This window comes from Oryctolagus cuniculus, chromosome 2, assembly GCF_051225735.1.
Source record: "Oryctolagus cuniculus isolate XC-2025 breed Fujian yellow rabbit chromosome 2, ASM5122573v1, whole genome shotgun sequence".
In the NCBI taxonomy this organism is placed as follows: domain Eukaryota; kingdom Metazoa; phylum Chordata; class Mammalia; order Lagomorpha; family Leporidae; genus Oryctolagus; species Oryctolagus cuniculus.
Window position 1 is genome coordinate 95,459,298 of NC_142868.1, and position 15,677 is coordinate 95,474,974.

At 39.9% G+C, this 15,677-nt stretch overlaps 1 protein-coding gene across 3 annotated transcripts in view; it reads left to right on the top strand.

Annotated features, from left to right (window-relative positions):
• Positions 1-15,677, top strand: part of HOOK3 (hook microtubule tethering protein 3) — a 125,696-nt gene that overhangs the window by 9,077 nt on the left and 100,942 nt on the right. For all 3 annotated transcript variants that reach the window (XM_002720760.6, XM_051832317.3, XM_089325942.1), the window contains exon 2: positions 341-426. In XM_002720760.6, the coding sequence (XP_002720806.1) occupies positions 341-426 (86 nt within the window). The remainder of the gene's footprint in view (positions 1-340; positions 427-15,677) is intronic.

Below are 15,677 nucleotides of genomic sequence, written 5' to 3' on the forward strand. Positions count from 1 at the left end.
TCTCTGTCTCTCCTTAGTCCAGACTTTCTTTGCCCTTTTTATTCCTGCATTAGTCAGTAGTGGAGGGTTACTCTGATTTCTTATTCCTTAGACTGATCATCTGTAAGTAGAATGGGTGCTGGGAAGTCACCCATGTCTAGCACAATTTCTTTTACCAATGGAAAAACTAGCAATGACAATCTGCTGGAAATTTCCCATAAAGGAAAAAAAGGTCCAACTATTCTGTTTTTAAAAATTTATTCCAGCTCCCAGATGAGATCATCTCTCTCACACACACATGCATACACAAAGCCTGAGTAATGTTTATGTAGTTAACCATAGAATCTTTTTCTCTCTTTAGATCCAGACATTTAATGTGGATGCACCATGCCAGACTGTGGAAGATTTAACGAGTGGGGTTGTGATGGCCCAGGTTCTTCAAAAGATGTAAGAATAAGTGGTTTATTTTTAAGTATGTTCTTATATATGATATTTACTTGGTTGAAAACATGGATAACAAAATGTATGAAACTTATGTTTTATGTAGAATAAAGACCATAACAGCGGTGATGATTTTGATTGTGTGTGCTTGTTAGGAATAGATGGGTTGCAAGTTTAATTAGGGCTGTAATTGTTACACTCCAGTGGTTTTAGCAGAAGTATTTCTTGTACTTTTTGGCAGAAGTTTTCATGTCAGTGACCAGATTTTGCCATTGTAGCATGATCTGTTACTCCCTTTCTCTTTAGGATTTTGCTCAGATGTTGTCATAACACTGAGGCTTTCCCTGACCTCCCATATGAAATAGCACCAACCATTCTGCTATACTCTACCCCTTAACCTTTCATGTTCTTCAAAAAGTTTGTAGTATCATCTGATAATGTCATGTATTTGGTAGTTCATTTCTATAGTTCTTCCTCTTGCAAACATACACACAGAGAATACAAGCTCCCTACAAAGCCAGGAAATTTATTTTGTTCACTGTTGAGTCCCAGCAACTAGGAAAGTGCCTGGTTTTGGGTTAAAGATTATGAAATGACCATTCTTTGTAGGTCAGAATGGTCAAATGTTAGCAGTTACTTCTGCTTTAATCTGTGTCATGGGTGTTCATGTTTGCTGAATGACTAAAGTATTTGGGATGTATAAAACATACTTGATTCTTTTCTTCTGCATACTTTGAAAAATAATAGTTTAAAATTGCTATTACATGACTGTTAACTTTTGACCTAGGAATTTTAAAATAAAAGGATTATGTGAATTTAAGAAGTCATTGGGATTGGTGTGACTTCAGGATACTTTTATAATTTGATGATCTGTGGGTTCCCTAGCCTGATGACATTAAAATATTTACATTTGACTGAGGTTTTCTAAAGTTTGTTGGGAATCGGTATCATTGAATGAATTCTTGCTATTACTTAGCTTGTGACAAGCTCTAGAATTGCCCATCTGAGAAGCAAGTCAAGTGGCCAGAGAATGTCTTTGTGCCCTTTGAGCCGAGGACTCATGTTTGGAAACTGCACTAGTATTTGTTGTCTTCTGTAACTTAATGTACTCAGCTGATGTCTCTAGATGTGTAGGCACACAGGCTCTCAATGCAGTTCAAGAAGGTTTGACTGGAAGCTGACCTGCCCTGATTTCTAGCCCTCTGAGATGAGAGATCTGTAGTTTTCATGGTCTCCTTGAAGAGGTGCCCCAATAACTTTTACCTTTCCAGTGGTCTGGAAAGGTTCACTGAAGTTCTGTAAATAAAAATTATTTGTGGGTATGGGGGCCTAGCTAAGTGAGCTTTTTAGATGTGTATTGGTGAATTTTTTATGTAAGTTAATTTGAATAGAATTGCCGTCATTCAACAAGAAGAAAAGAAAGAATGTGTGTATTATTTTATCAGAACAAGATCTCAGGAATAAGATACAGATGCCCACTCTTGTCACTTCTATTTACATAGTAGTAGAAGTCCTAGCGAAAGAAGTTAGGCAAGAAAAAGATTTAAAAAGTGTCCAAACAGGAAAGGAAGAGTTGAACTTGTTGAAGTTTGCTGATGTTTTATGTATAGAAAACTGTAAAGAGTTTACCAAAAAACTGAGAACTAATTAATGAATATAGTAAAATTGCAAAATACGGAATCAGCATACAAAAAGGCAGTAGTGTTTCTATACACTAACAAACTATCTTCAAAGCAATCAAGAAATTAATCCCATTTATAATACCTATGAAAAAATCAAGTACTTAGACAAATTTAATCAAGGTGAAAGATCTGTGTACTGAGAACTATAAGGCATTGATGAAAGAAATTGAAGACACAGATAAATGTAAAGATAATCCGTGTTCAAGGATTAGAAGAAACAGCATTGTTAAAATGTCCATACTACCCAAAGCCATCTGCAGGTTTAGAGCAGTCTCTATCAAAAAATCCAATGATATCTTCACATAAATAAGAAAAATCCAAAAATTTGTATGAAACCACAAAAACTCCAAATAGCAAAGGCAGTCTCGAGTGGGAACAAGTCTTTGAGACATCACATACCTGAATTCAAACTATCACAAAGCTGTGCTAATGGCATAAAAACACACACCAACCAATATAACAGAACAGAGAGCACAGAAATTAACTCACACACCTCTGGATGTAATCTGTTGATTTTCCATAGAGCTGCCAAGAACACACAATGAGGAAAGGACAGCCTTTTCAACAAAGGTGATGGAAAAACTTGATTTACTCATGCGGAAGACTGAAACTAGATCATTCATGTCATACTGTATATAAAAACTAACTCTAGTGGCTGGCACCGTGGCTCGCTTGGTTAATCCTCTGCCTGTGGTGCTGGCATCCCATATAGGCCCCGGGTTCTGGTCCCAGTTGCTCCTCTTCCAGTCCAGCTTTCTGCTGTGGCCTGGGAAGGCAGTGGAGGATGGCCCAAGTGCTTGGGCCCTACACCTGCATGGGAGACCAGGAGGAAGCACCTGGCTCCTGGCTTCGGATTGGTGCAGTGCTGGCCGTAGCAGCCATTTGGGGAGTAAACCAATGGTAGGAAAACCTTTCTATCTCTCTCTCTGTATATAACTCTACCTGTCAAATAAATTAAAAAAAATTTTAGTAAGCAAAAAACTAACTCTAAACGGATTAAAGACTTACACATAAGACCTGAAACTAAAACTGCTAGATGAAAATGGGAAAATTTTTCTTGACGTTGGTCTGACAATGATTCTCAGGTAACAGAAGCAAAAATAGACAAATGGAATTGCATCAAACTTGAGCTTCTACACAGCAAAGGAAGCAATAGAGGAAAGAGATACTCCACAGATTGTGAGCAAATATTTGTAAGCCAAAGGTCTGATAAGGGGTTAATTTCCAAAATATATAAGGAACAAGGTTCAAAAGCAAGAAAAGAAGTAACCTGATTTAAAAATGTACAGAGCCAGCGCCATAGCTGAGTGCCTTCACATCTGATCAGCTTGGATGATGCCCCTGGAAGGGCTCCTGGCTCCTGGCTTCAGCCTGGCCATTGAAACTGTTTTGGGAGTGAACTAGAAGATTGATCTCTCTCCCTGTCTCCCTCTAGCTCTTATTCTTGCTCTCACTCTGCCTTTCAAATAAATAAATCTTTAAAATAAAATAAAAATGAACAAAGGACCTGAATAGACATTTCTCCAAAGAGCACATACAACAACAAGGTTTTGAAAAAAATGCTCAGAATCACTAATCACTAGGAAAATAGAATTTAAAACCATGATGAGATATCACTTCACACCTTTTAGAATGATTGTCATCGAAAAGATGAAAGAAAGATAGCAAGCATTGGTGAGGATGTAGAACAGAAGCAACTCTTTTACACTGTGGGACTGCCATTTTTCAGAATATGTCCAGAGGATACAAAATCAGTGTATAGAAGAGACATCTGCATTCTCATGTTTACTGCATCACTATTCAACAGCCAAAATACAGAATCAACTTAAGAGTCCATAAGTGATAAATGAAGAGAAGTGGTGTAGTTACACAATGAAATACTGTTCAGCCTTAAAAAAAAAAAAAAGGAATTCTGTCATTTGTAACAACATGGATGAATCTGGAAGATGTCACTGTGCTCAGTGAAATAAGCCACACACAGAAAGACAAATAGTCCATGATCTCATTTAAATGTGGAGCCTATAAAACAATTGGATTCATAGAAGCAAAGAGTAGAATGGTGGTGACCTGAGACTTAGGGGATGGGGGAGAGGGAATGGACAGATGATGGTTAGAGTATAAAACTTAAGTTTGTTAATATTTATTTCACAGCATGGTACTATAGTTGATAATAATGAGTAAATTTCAAATGTTCTCATAGTGAAAAAAAGTATTTGAGGTGATGGATGCTGACCACCTTGATTTAATCAGTCCACATGGTATGCACATATAACATCGCTTTGTAACATATGAATATAAACATTCTAATTTGTTCATTTGCAGTGAAAATTGGGTTCTATAAAGTGATTGTTTCAACATGCCATGGTCTTGTGGGCATATTTCTCCTCAGTACTTTAGTTGTCTACTTTTATTTTTCACTAGATTGTCTTCCTTTTGTTGCAATATGACATATATAGAAAAGTATCTTTAAAAAATGACAGATTTTACTCATAGGTGCATATCTCCTTGTAACTGTCACCAGATTGAGCTTGTATAGAAATTTCTGATCCTGATGGCTCCCTTTATATGCTCCTTCCTAATCAATACATCTTAATGCCAGAGATAGCCATGATTCTGATTTCGACACCATTGACTATTTTTGCCTGTTCTTGGACATCTTAAAAGTGGAATAATACTGTATATATACTCCTTTGTCTCTCATGCAAGCTAATGTCTGTGCGATTTATCCACATTATTGGAGAATATATTGAGCAGCTGTGTAATATAAGCATCCTCAGCAACATTTTATTACTTCTGTATTCATTTGATGTTGATCGAATGGCTATTTTGTGTCCAGCACTGGTTATACAAGGATGTATCTTCCTAAGGGAGTTGAGGAGTTTATAATATGGGGAGGACCTGATTTTAATTAACTAAGAAAATAAAACTGATATGGTAACAAATTCAACAGAGGAGCAGTATACAGTGTTATGAAGGTTTGTAAGAGGCATATTTAGCTTAGTCTAGGAAATCATGAGCATTTCACCTGAGGAAGTAGAGATAAGTTGGATCTGAAGATGATTCTTAACAGATTTCTTAGCAGAGGGCAGGACGTATGCAGAAGTTCTGAAGGATGATGGGATATGTGAACACTGCTATGTTTAAGTGGCTAATGCAGAGGAGGAGCATGGTACAAAATGAAGATGGAATGCTAGCTACCAGCAGATTTTGATGATTAGTATGGGGTTAGTGAAGGGAGATGTTGAAATTGACTTTTAATTTTCTGACTTAAGCAAACACATTGATGTGGGAAAAAGGAAAGAGATCCATTTGGAGGAGTGTGGATGTGTCATGAGCTTAGTTTAGGGAACATTGAAGATGAATGTAATGAGAGATTAAGGAGGAATGCTATTAGCAGATACAGGGGTCTGTTCTCTTGGAGTATTGTCAGGTGTTTAGTTTCAAATGGGAGTTTCTCAGGAGAGATTTATTTACTTGTGACAAGTAAGGAGACAGTGGACAGTTAGAGTTCCCTAAACAAACTGCCTCGCTGAGAAGCAGTTTGCTAGAGCTTTTATATCAAGGGTTAGGGGAGTGTGCAGGATATAGGAAAGAGGGAGCAGAGGGCCCTACCTGCTCAGTCAACACACACTTCCATACATTGTATGTTGAAAACTCTTACCAGATCGGGTTCTTGCAGCTTCTTGACTAGCATTCTGGTAAAGGCTTAGCAGACACTGAAGCCAGGAGCAGAGAACTCGATGCAGGTCTCACATGTGGATGGCAGGATCACAATTACTTGAGCCATTACCTGTTGCCTCCCAGAGTGTCTTAGCAGGAAACTGGAATCAGGAGCTGGAGCAGGGGATCAGACCCAGGCTTTCTAATGTGGGATGCTGGTGTCCTGATGGGCACATTAACTGCTAGGCCAAATGCCCAACCTTTAAATTTATTTGGGGTTTGGATACAGGAGGCATGAATGAAATCATTGGCCATGTGAAACTCAATCTCCATTCCCTCTCCCCTTGCTGGATGTCAAGGTAAGGGTTGAAAGTTTAACCTTTAATCATGGAATTGGTTGTTCTGGCATCAGACCCCATCTTGAAGCTATCTAGGTAACCCCACAATAAATCACATTAGTATAAAATAAATACTGGTGTGGTCCAGAAGGGCTCATTATGAATTACAAGACATTTCTGTCCTAACTCAAAATTCCAAAGGTTTTAGGAAATGAGTGTCAGGAACCAGGGATGACAATTATAACCTCATGCTGACTGAAACAGAAAGGACAGAAGTAAAAAGTGGTGCTTCAAAGTTTAAGGAAGGGGGACAAAAGGGTCTGGCTCTGTGGTGTAGTTGTCGAAGCCTCCGCCTGTGGCTCCAGCATACCGTTTGGGTGCCTGTTCATGTCCCAGCTGTTCCACTTCTGATCCAGCTCTCTGCTATTGCCTGGGAAAGCAGTGAAGATGGCCCAAGGGCCTGGGCCCCTTTATCCACGTGGGAGACCTGGAACAAGCTCCCCACTCCTGACTTTGGATTGGCCCAGCTCTGGCCATTGTGGCCATTTTGAGAGTGAACCAGCAGGTAGAAGACCTTCTCTCTCTCTCTTTCTGCCTCAAATAAATAAAATCTCTTAAAAAAAAAAAGGTGGAAAAAATACAGAAAAGTCCAATTGTGATCAAATTGAAGGTCAAGTTGTAGACAGTGGAATGCCTTATCACTGGATATCTATTTTTATAGAACCCTAAACTCTCTGGTTTAACTAGGATCAATGCCTGTGTACTTGCATTGCTCAATAGGAGCTAAGCATAATTTGCTGTATTTTGTTGTCATTATGGATGTGAAACTTATTATAGTTAACTCTGTAATACACATTTAGTGGCAGACTACCAAGATGGTTATTTTAGATAATTAAAAAGTCATTAGGCAATAGTCATACCTACAGTCCAAGGACAAAATTACAACAAATGTAATTTAAAGGTCTTTATTGGCTTTTATTCATGGTTCTAGAATTAGACAGTACTTCATTCTATAAAGTAAAGTGAGTGTTCCAATGCACCAGGCAGAGGGGGTTGGTTTTATTGACAGAAAGCAGAAGTAGAAACTGGAAAGTAGATAGGTCATTTCAGAGTTACTTTCCTTGTAAAGGTGAAAGCAAAGGGGACTTCTTTATCTTGAAGCTAAAGCTGGCTTGTTTGGGGATTTGGCTATCCTCTCAGTCCAGCTCTCTCCCGATGCTCAGGTCAGATAAGCAGCTTAGTTTCAGCTGGTTGTTGTGAACTTCAGCTGAGGGACAGTTGAGGTCTGTTTTGTTGGGCCCAGTGTGGGAGCTCAGTCCAAACCAATGGCCTTCTACACATGTTATTTAATGCCAAGAACTGACATTTATTTTAAAAATAATACAGGTTTTCTAATAAAAATGTCATGTTAAGAAACAGAACCAGATTTCTCAGAATGTAGCTACCACTCTTTTTTTGACAGGCAGAGTGGACAGTGAGAGAGAGAGACAGAGAGAAAGGTCTTCCTTTTCCATTGGTTCACCCTCCAATGGCCGCTGCAGCTGGCGTACCGCACTGATCCGAAGCCAGGAGCCATGTGCTACTCCTGGTCTCCCGTGCGGGTGCAGGGCCCAAGCACTTGGGCCATCCTCCACTGCACTCCCGGGCCACAGCAGAGAGCTGGACAGGAAGAGGGGCGACCGGGACTAGAACCCGGTTGCTGGCGGCGCTGCAGGCATAGGATTAGTCTATTGAGCCGCAGCACTGGCCTTTTTTTAAAAAACAAAACAAAACAACAACAACAACAACAACAAAAAAAAAACCAAAAAAACCACTTTTATTTAGTAAATATAAATTTCCAAAGAACAGCTTATGGATTACAATTGCTCCCCTCCCCCCAGCTGCCCCTCTTTATGTGACCCAGTGTTTCCTGTTGTGGTGGCTGGTGTGTCATTTAGCTTGCTAATGTAGCACAGTGAATGTGTAAAGAACTCTAGTTCATCTAGATCAGGCTTGACTTCCTACTCTGGTATGAGCCTGGTCCAGGCAGGGAATCTGTTTATCTTGAGAGCAAGAAGAACCAAACCCATATCCAGTAGGCCTTGAGATAACAGGAACTGCCCCCATGTCCTCCTCCCTGTTTCAGCCACAGAGTATCTGACTCACAGATTATCCTCCTTGCGAGTCTTTTTTTGATTGGAAAGAATTAATACTTGATTGCCAAGGACCGTAATTTTTAGATTGTAGTTTTTTAGGTTACCTAACAAAAATGACATTGACTATTTTTGAACTTTTGAATTGATTTTTATAATTCTTATTATTTTAGTTGAATTCATATTATTTTCTTCAAATTGTCTACTTTTTTTAGAGGGTTTCTTTTAAAATTTTTTTATTTGAAGGGCAGAGTAACAGAGAAGGAGAAAACAGTAAGAGATAGAGACAGAGATCTTTCATCTAAGAGATGTTCCATCCACTGATTCCCTCCCCAAATGGTCACAACTGCCAGCGAAACCAGAAGTTAGGAACTCCATCCTGGTCTCCCATGTGGGTGGCGGATGCCCAAGTACTTGGGCCATCATTTGCCTCCCAGGCACGTGAGCCCTAACCTGGATCAGAAGCAGTGCATCAGAGACTTAAATCCATACTTTAGTATGGGATGCTAGCGTGGTAAGTGACAGCTTAACCCACTGTACCACAACACCACCCCTTGTTAGAGGTTTTATAAGAACATTTTTGGGTGATGTCTGCCCTGTTTACAGCATGCCTTTCTCTGGTAACTCACCTTTCCTGACAGGTGCTGTCCTCCTTCCCTCAGCATCATGTGTGTCCTACTAACAGCCCAGGATGCAAAACACTCCAACTGGATTATTTGGATTTTCCTTAGGTTTTATTTTTTTTTTTTTAAGATTTATTTATCTATTTGAAAGACAAAGAGAGAGGTGAGAGGGAGAGGGAGGAGAGAGGAGAGAGGGAGGGAGGTCGAGAGGTCAGTCTTCTATCCAATGGTTCACTCCCTAGATGGCTGCAACAGCCAAAGCTGCACCAATCCAAAACCAGGAGCTTCTTCCTGGTCTCCCACATGGGTACAAGGGCCCAAGGACACGGGCCATCTTTTCTTTCCTTTTTTTTTTTTTTTTAATCTAATCAATTTATTTTTTTCCCCCTCCAAAGAAACCTTCTTATTTAAGGAATACAGACTTCATGCATTTCGTAAGTACAACTTTAGGAATATAATGATTCTTCCCATTATACCCACCATCCTACTCACTCTCCCACCCCTCCTCCTCCTCCCTCTCCCATTCCCAGTCCCATTCTCCTCTAAGATCCTTTTCTAATTAACTTTATTTGCAGAAAAGCAACTCTGTACTAAGTAAAGAGTTCAACAATTTGCACAGTAAAAAACAAAACAAAAAGTTTCTCAACAGTTGAGACAAGGGCTGTTCAAAGTCATTGCATCTTGAAGTTAATTTTACTACTTTTTTTTTTTTTTTAAGAAACTTTATTAACTTTAATGAAGCACCCAAGAATGATACATCTTTTCGGAGTACTTACACATAATTATAATACAACTCTTTGAGGACAGAGGTCCTGAATAGGAAATTAGTGCATAGTGACTCTTATTAATGTAACAATTAACACTCTTATGACATCAGTGATCACCCGAGGTTCTTGACATGAGCTGCCTAGGCTATGGAAGCCTTTTGAATCCACAAACTCCATAAGTATTTAGGCAAGGCCATAAGCAAAGTGGAAGTTCTCTCCTCCCCTCAGAGAAAAGTATCTTCTTCTTTGATGATCACTTCTTTCCACTGGGATTTCACCCACCGAGGTCCTTCATTTTTTGCCACAGTGTCTTGGCTTTCCATGCTCTCGTGGGCTTTTCAGCCAGACCAGAATGCCTTAAGGGCTGATTCTGAGGTCAGGGTGCTATGTAAAGTGATTGCCATTCTATGAGTCTGCTGTGTGGACTGCTTTCCATGTTGGAGCAGCCACTCCTTTTTAATTCTGTTATTATTACCAGATCCTTAATCCTATCCATATGATCACTTTAACACTTCAGATGGTATTTTTACCACCCAGCTTAAGGGGATTTAGGGTCCCATGGCAAGTTTTTAAACTGTACCCTTAGAAGTAAGTCCATAGGAATCTGTGTAGAACTATACAGGTTTACAGTTACAAACTTCATACTCTTCGTAGTTACAACCTTAGGAACATGGTGATTCTTCCCATCGTGCCTGCCCTTCCACCCTTACTCCCAACCCCTCTACCTCCTCCCTCTCTTATTCTCACTCTTGGTTTTTGCTGAGATCTATTTTCAGTTGACTTTATACACACATGTTTAACTCTGTTAAGTAAAAAGTTTGACAAATAGTACAAAAAACTGTTCTTCAACAGTCAAGACAAGGACTATTCAAGTCTTTGCTTCTCAAAGTGTCAGTTTCACTTTTTACCATATTCTTAGTTATCACAGGTTAGGGAGAACATGTGGTATTTGTCTCTTTGGGACTGGCTTATTTCACTAAGTATGATGTTTTCCAGATTCTTCTGTTTCATAGTAAATGACTGGATTTCATTTTAATTTTCTCTGTGTAGTATTCCATAGTGTACATATCCCATAATTTCTTTATCCAGTCTTCAGTTGATGGGCACTTGGATTGATTCCATGTCCTAGCTATTGTGAATTGAGCTGCAGTAAACATGAGGGGTGCAGATGACTCTTTCATATACTAATATCATTTCCCTTGAGTAAATACTGTCTTCCATAGTGGCTTTACCAGTTTACATTCCCACTAACAGTGGATTAGGGTACCTTTTTCCCTATTTCCTCACCAGCATTTGTTTGTTGATTTCTGTATGAAAGCCATTCTAACTGGAGTGAGGTAAACCTCATTGTGGTTTTAATTTGTATTTCCCTGATGGCTAGTGATCCTTAGCACTTTTCATGTATTTGTTGGCTGTTTGAATTTCCTCTTTTGAAAAATGTCTGTTTAAGACCTTTGTTGGGCCATCTTCTGCTGCTTTCCCAGGCCATGGCAGAGAGCTGGATCAGAAGTGCAGCAACTGGGGCTCGAACTGGCACCCATACAGAATGCTGGCACTGCAGGCTGCAGCTTTACCTGCTATGCCACAGCGCCAGCCCCTTTTCTTGGGTTTTAAAATTTGGACTCAAATGACTCTTTAATTGGTTGACCGAAATGATAAAGACATGGAACGTGGATGTAACCAATTGTGTATGGAAGAAACAGAAAAAAGTTGGTTTATAGAGAGAATAATGGTGTAGATGCACAGAAAGAAATGGAGTAATGTCAGGAGATGAGCACTGTCTGCACCCTTACTGCAGTGCTTTGTGAGACCCAACTCTCTTAGTACCATATTGTCCCTCAGTGATCTTTTGGTAAGCCGCCCTTTTTGTCTAAGTTTGTTCAGATTGGTTTCTTTTAACAAAGGAACCTCATCTATTTTTTTGTTTTATTATTTTTTTTAATTTTTGTTGTAAGTTTTGTTGTTATCGTTAAGATTCTATGCTAAAAACACTAAATTAAACCTGACACAAAAATAGATGAGTGTGACTAGCCACATGCATACAGTGAAGCCAGCGCTCTTCCTACTAAGTACACATTGATCAGAGACCCACATAGAAGACCCACATGTAAAACTAGGTAAGACTGGTAAAAGAAAATATAGGAGTAAATCTTTGTGACTTAGATATGACACCACCGTACAAAATAGATACATTGAACTTAATCAAAATTGAAAACCTTCGGGCCCCACACTGTTGCGTAGTGGGTAACCTGCATTGCCAACATCCCATATGGGCACTGGTTTGAGTCCCGGCTGCTCCACTTCCAATCCAGCTCTCTGCCATGGCCTGGGAAAGCAGTAGAAGATGCACCCACGTGGGAGACCTGGAGGAAACTCCTGGCTCCTGGCTTTGGATCGGCGCAGCTCCAGCCGTTGGCGGCCAACTGGGGAGTGAACCAGCGGATGGAAGACCCTTCCCTCCCTGCCTCCCTCCCTCCCTCTCTCTCTCTCTCTCTCTGCCTCTCCTTCTCTGTGTAACTCTGACTTTCAAATAAATAAACAAATCTTAAAAATAAAGATAAAAAAAAAAACCTTTGGGAGTAGGTATTTGGCCTAATATTGGAGCACATGAATTAATTCCTACCTCTAGCTCCAGGGGACAGTTTCCTGCCAATGCAAACCCTGGGAGGCAGTAGTGATGGCTCACCTGCCACCCAAGTACAAGACTGGATTGTGTTTCCAGCTTGTGGCTTTTACCCCAGCCCTTGAGGGCATTTGGAGAGTGAACCACTAGATGAGAGAGCTGGCTCATTCACTCTGTCTTTGCCTCTCTCAAATAAAATATTTTAAAAATAAATATATGTATGCAATATATGCCACAAAGAAAGTGAAAAGATCAGAATGTGAGACAATATTTACACATTGTATGTCTTTTTGTCCTGAATATTAAAATAAAATTAGCAACAAAACTCCTAAGGTTTCATAAGAAATTTTTCAATGGGCAAATAATCTGAACTGATATTTTTCCAAAAAGGATACACACAGATGATCAGTAATCACATGAATAGATGCTTAGCATCCTTAGGCATTAGAAAACTGCAAATCTAAACCACAGGGAGATACCATTTCAAATGCACTAGGATTGCTGTAACTAAAAAGACAAATAATTACAAGTATTGGCAAAAGTTTGGAGAAATTGGAACCCACGTACATTGCCAGCAGGAATGCCAGATGATGCAACTGCTTTTGGAAAACAATTTGGCTGTGCTTCAGATGCTAAACATAGAGTTACGATGGGACTCAGTAGTCCCACTCCTAGGCTCGTACCCAAATGAAACACACACGTATATGTGGGGAGCAACTCGGACTATACTGTTACTGGAATTAAGACTTATTCTATGCATCTGCTCTCCCACAATATGGCGCTGGGAGAGAAGAAAACAGCTTCCACACAGCTGCCTCCAGTTTAGCCAATAAACTGTAGGACTTGCTCCTGATTGGAGGAGAGCAGCGTGCTCAGCGTGCTCAGCGTGTGGGCAGCCGAGTTGGGATTGGCAGAGGAGGACTATAAAGGAGGAGAGAGACGGCATGCACCAGGAACATCTAAGGGGAACATCTGAAGGAACACCTGTGCAGCCCCCGAGAGAGCCGGCCGGCGGTGTGCCGCTCCCCTGCGGAAGTGGGGAATGTGGCCAGGGGGAACTGCCCTTCCACGGAGGTGGAAGGGATAGTAGCCAACCCGGGAAGAACCAGCAGCAAACCCGGGGAAGGCCGGGCAGACAAAAGAACAGCGCAGGGTCCTGTGTCGTTCCTCCATGAAGAGGGGGAGCGACAGTATAGACAGAAGCTGGTATAGGAGTGTTTAAGAAGCATCATGGGGCCGGCGCTGTGGTGTAGCTGGTAAAGCCACCGCCTGCAGTGCAGGCATCCCATATGGGTGCCAGTTTGAGTCCTGGCTACTCTGCTTCCGATCCAGCTGTCTTCTATGGCCTGGGAAATTAGTAGAAGATGGTCTGAGTCCTTGGGCCCCTGCACCCATGTTGGGGATCTGGAGGAGGCTCCTGGGTCCTGGCTTTAGATCAGCACAGCTCTGGCCATTGCAGCCATTTGGGGCGTGGACCAGTGGATGGAAGACCTCTGTCAGTCTCTGCCTCTCTGTAACTGTCTTTCAAATAAGGTGATAAATCTTTAAAAAATTAATCAAGGATCACATAAAAAAAGGAAGCATCATTGTTCATAATAGCCAAAATGTGGAAACAACTCAAATGTACATCAGTTGATGAATGGATAAACAAAATGTCATATACTCACGCACTGCTTAACAATGGAAATACTTTCTAAGAAATGGCGTTTCTGTGTGATGGCATCATTGTGTGAACATAGTGTTCACACAACTTATAATGGCTCCAGAGTTACCAGCTGATTTACTTCTTGAGGGACCACTATCATTTATGTGATCAGTATTTCATTATGGGGTGCAAGACTATATATCTGTAAGTGGAATACTGTTCAGCCACAGAAAAGAATGAAGTGCTAATATGTGCTACAGTATGGATAAACCTTAAAAATGTGCTATGTGAAAGAAGCCAAAGAGACCACATATGTTTGATTTCATTTCTATAAAGCATCCAGAATAGGCAGATCTATAGACAGAAAGTAGATTAGTGGTTTCCGAGAACTAGAGGAGAAAATGGGAGGGACAGTTAATGGATACATAGTTTGCTTTTGGGAAGATGGGAATTCTCTGAGATTAGATTGTATGACTGTTGTGTAGTTCTGTGAGTACTGTATGCTAAAATGCATTGTAATGGGTAAATTATATTACATCTTAATAAAGCTGTTTTTAAGTTGACACAGAGACAGTAAAGTTAGTATGTTATCAGGTGACATAACACAGGCATCAAAAGTCGTCCCAACAGATTTCTAAAAAGGCAACTTCGTTGTAGCTGTTCTTTCTTATACAGTTATTAGCTGTACATTTTCCTTTTCATAATAAAAGCTAAAAATTCTAAGTAACATTTAAATCAGCTTCATTCAAAACTAATTTGAATAAAGCATAGTACTGATTGTATGTATTAGGTTGAGTGATAGATGAGATCTAGTTTTCTCAAACACATCTGTTTCACTGTGTTCTGTTTCGGGTTGAATAAAGACAGTTGTGGTGCTATGGAAAGACCTTCGGGGCTGGTGCTGTGGTGTAGTGGGTTAAGCCACTGTCTGCAGTGCTGGCATCCCATTTGGGTACCAGTTCAAATTCCATTTCTGTTCCGGCTTTCTGCTAATGCACCTGGGAAAGCAGTGGAGAATGGCCTGAGTGCTTGGGCCCCTGCATGTGCATGGGTGACCTGTAAGAAGCTCTTGGCTCTTAGCTTCAGCCTGGTCCAGCTGTGGCCATTTGGGGAGTGAATCAGTGAGTGGAAGATCTCTGTCTGTCTGTCTCTCTGTCTTTAACTCTGCCTCTCAAATAAATAAATAAATCTTTAAAAAAGACCAGTTGACTGACCTTGGACTTAGGAATTGTGGAGTAGGACAGCACTGGAGTTCCATTATGGTCTCAAACAGATCATTTAATATCTTAGTCTTTAAAATTTGGTTTATTTTTTAAAGTTTTTTTTTTTCCTTTACTACCTAGTGTTTATTGAGAAACATAGGAGGTTTTCCCAGGAAAAATATTTAAGTTCAGATTCTATCCTTGTTTTGATGTTTGCTAACACCATAGTTATCTTAGATTTTAAGCCTTTTGCAAACAGAAATTGTGTCCAACTTTGGTGCCTAGTACTACATCTGAGGAAATAGGTTTGAAAAAATTAGAATTGTAATGTTTGAAAAAATTGGAATTCAATGATGTTATTGGTGACCTTTCTGGTAAGTGAAGTCATTAAAATAATAACTGAAAAACTCACTTTCCTACCGTGATATATTTGTTTTGTCTATTTAAAAACATGTTGTTGGTTTTGACTTTTTAAATATACATGTGTTATCTATAATTAATTCTAGTTTAATGTACTTATCTATAACTTGTTCTTAAAATAAATGTAAATTACCATTTTTTGCCTTTTAGTTTGTGATAAAATGC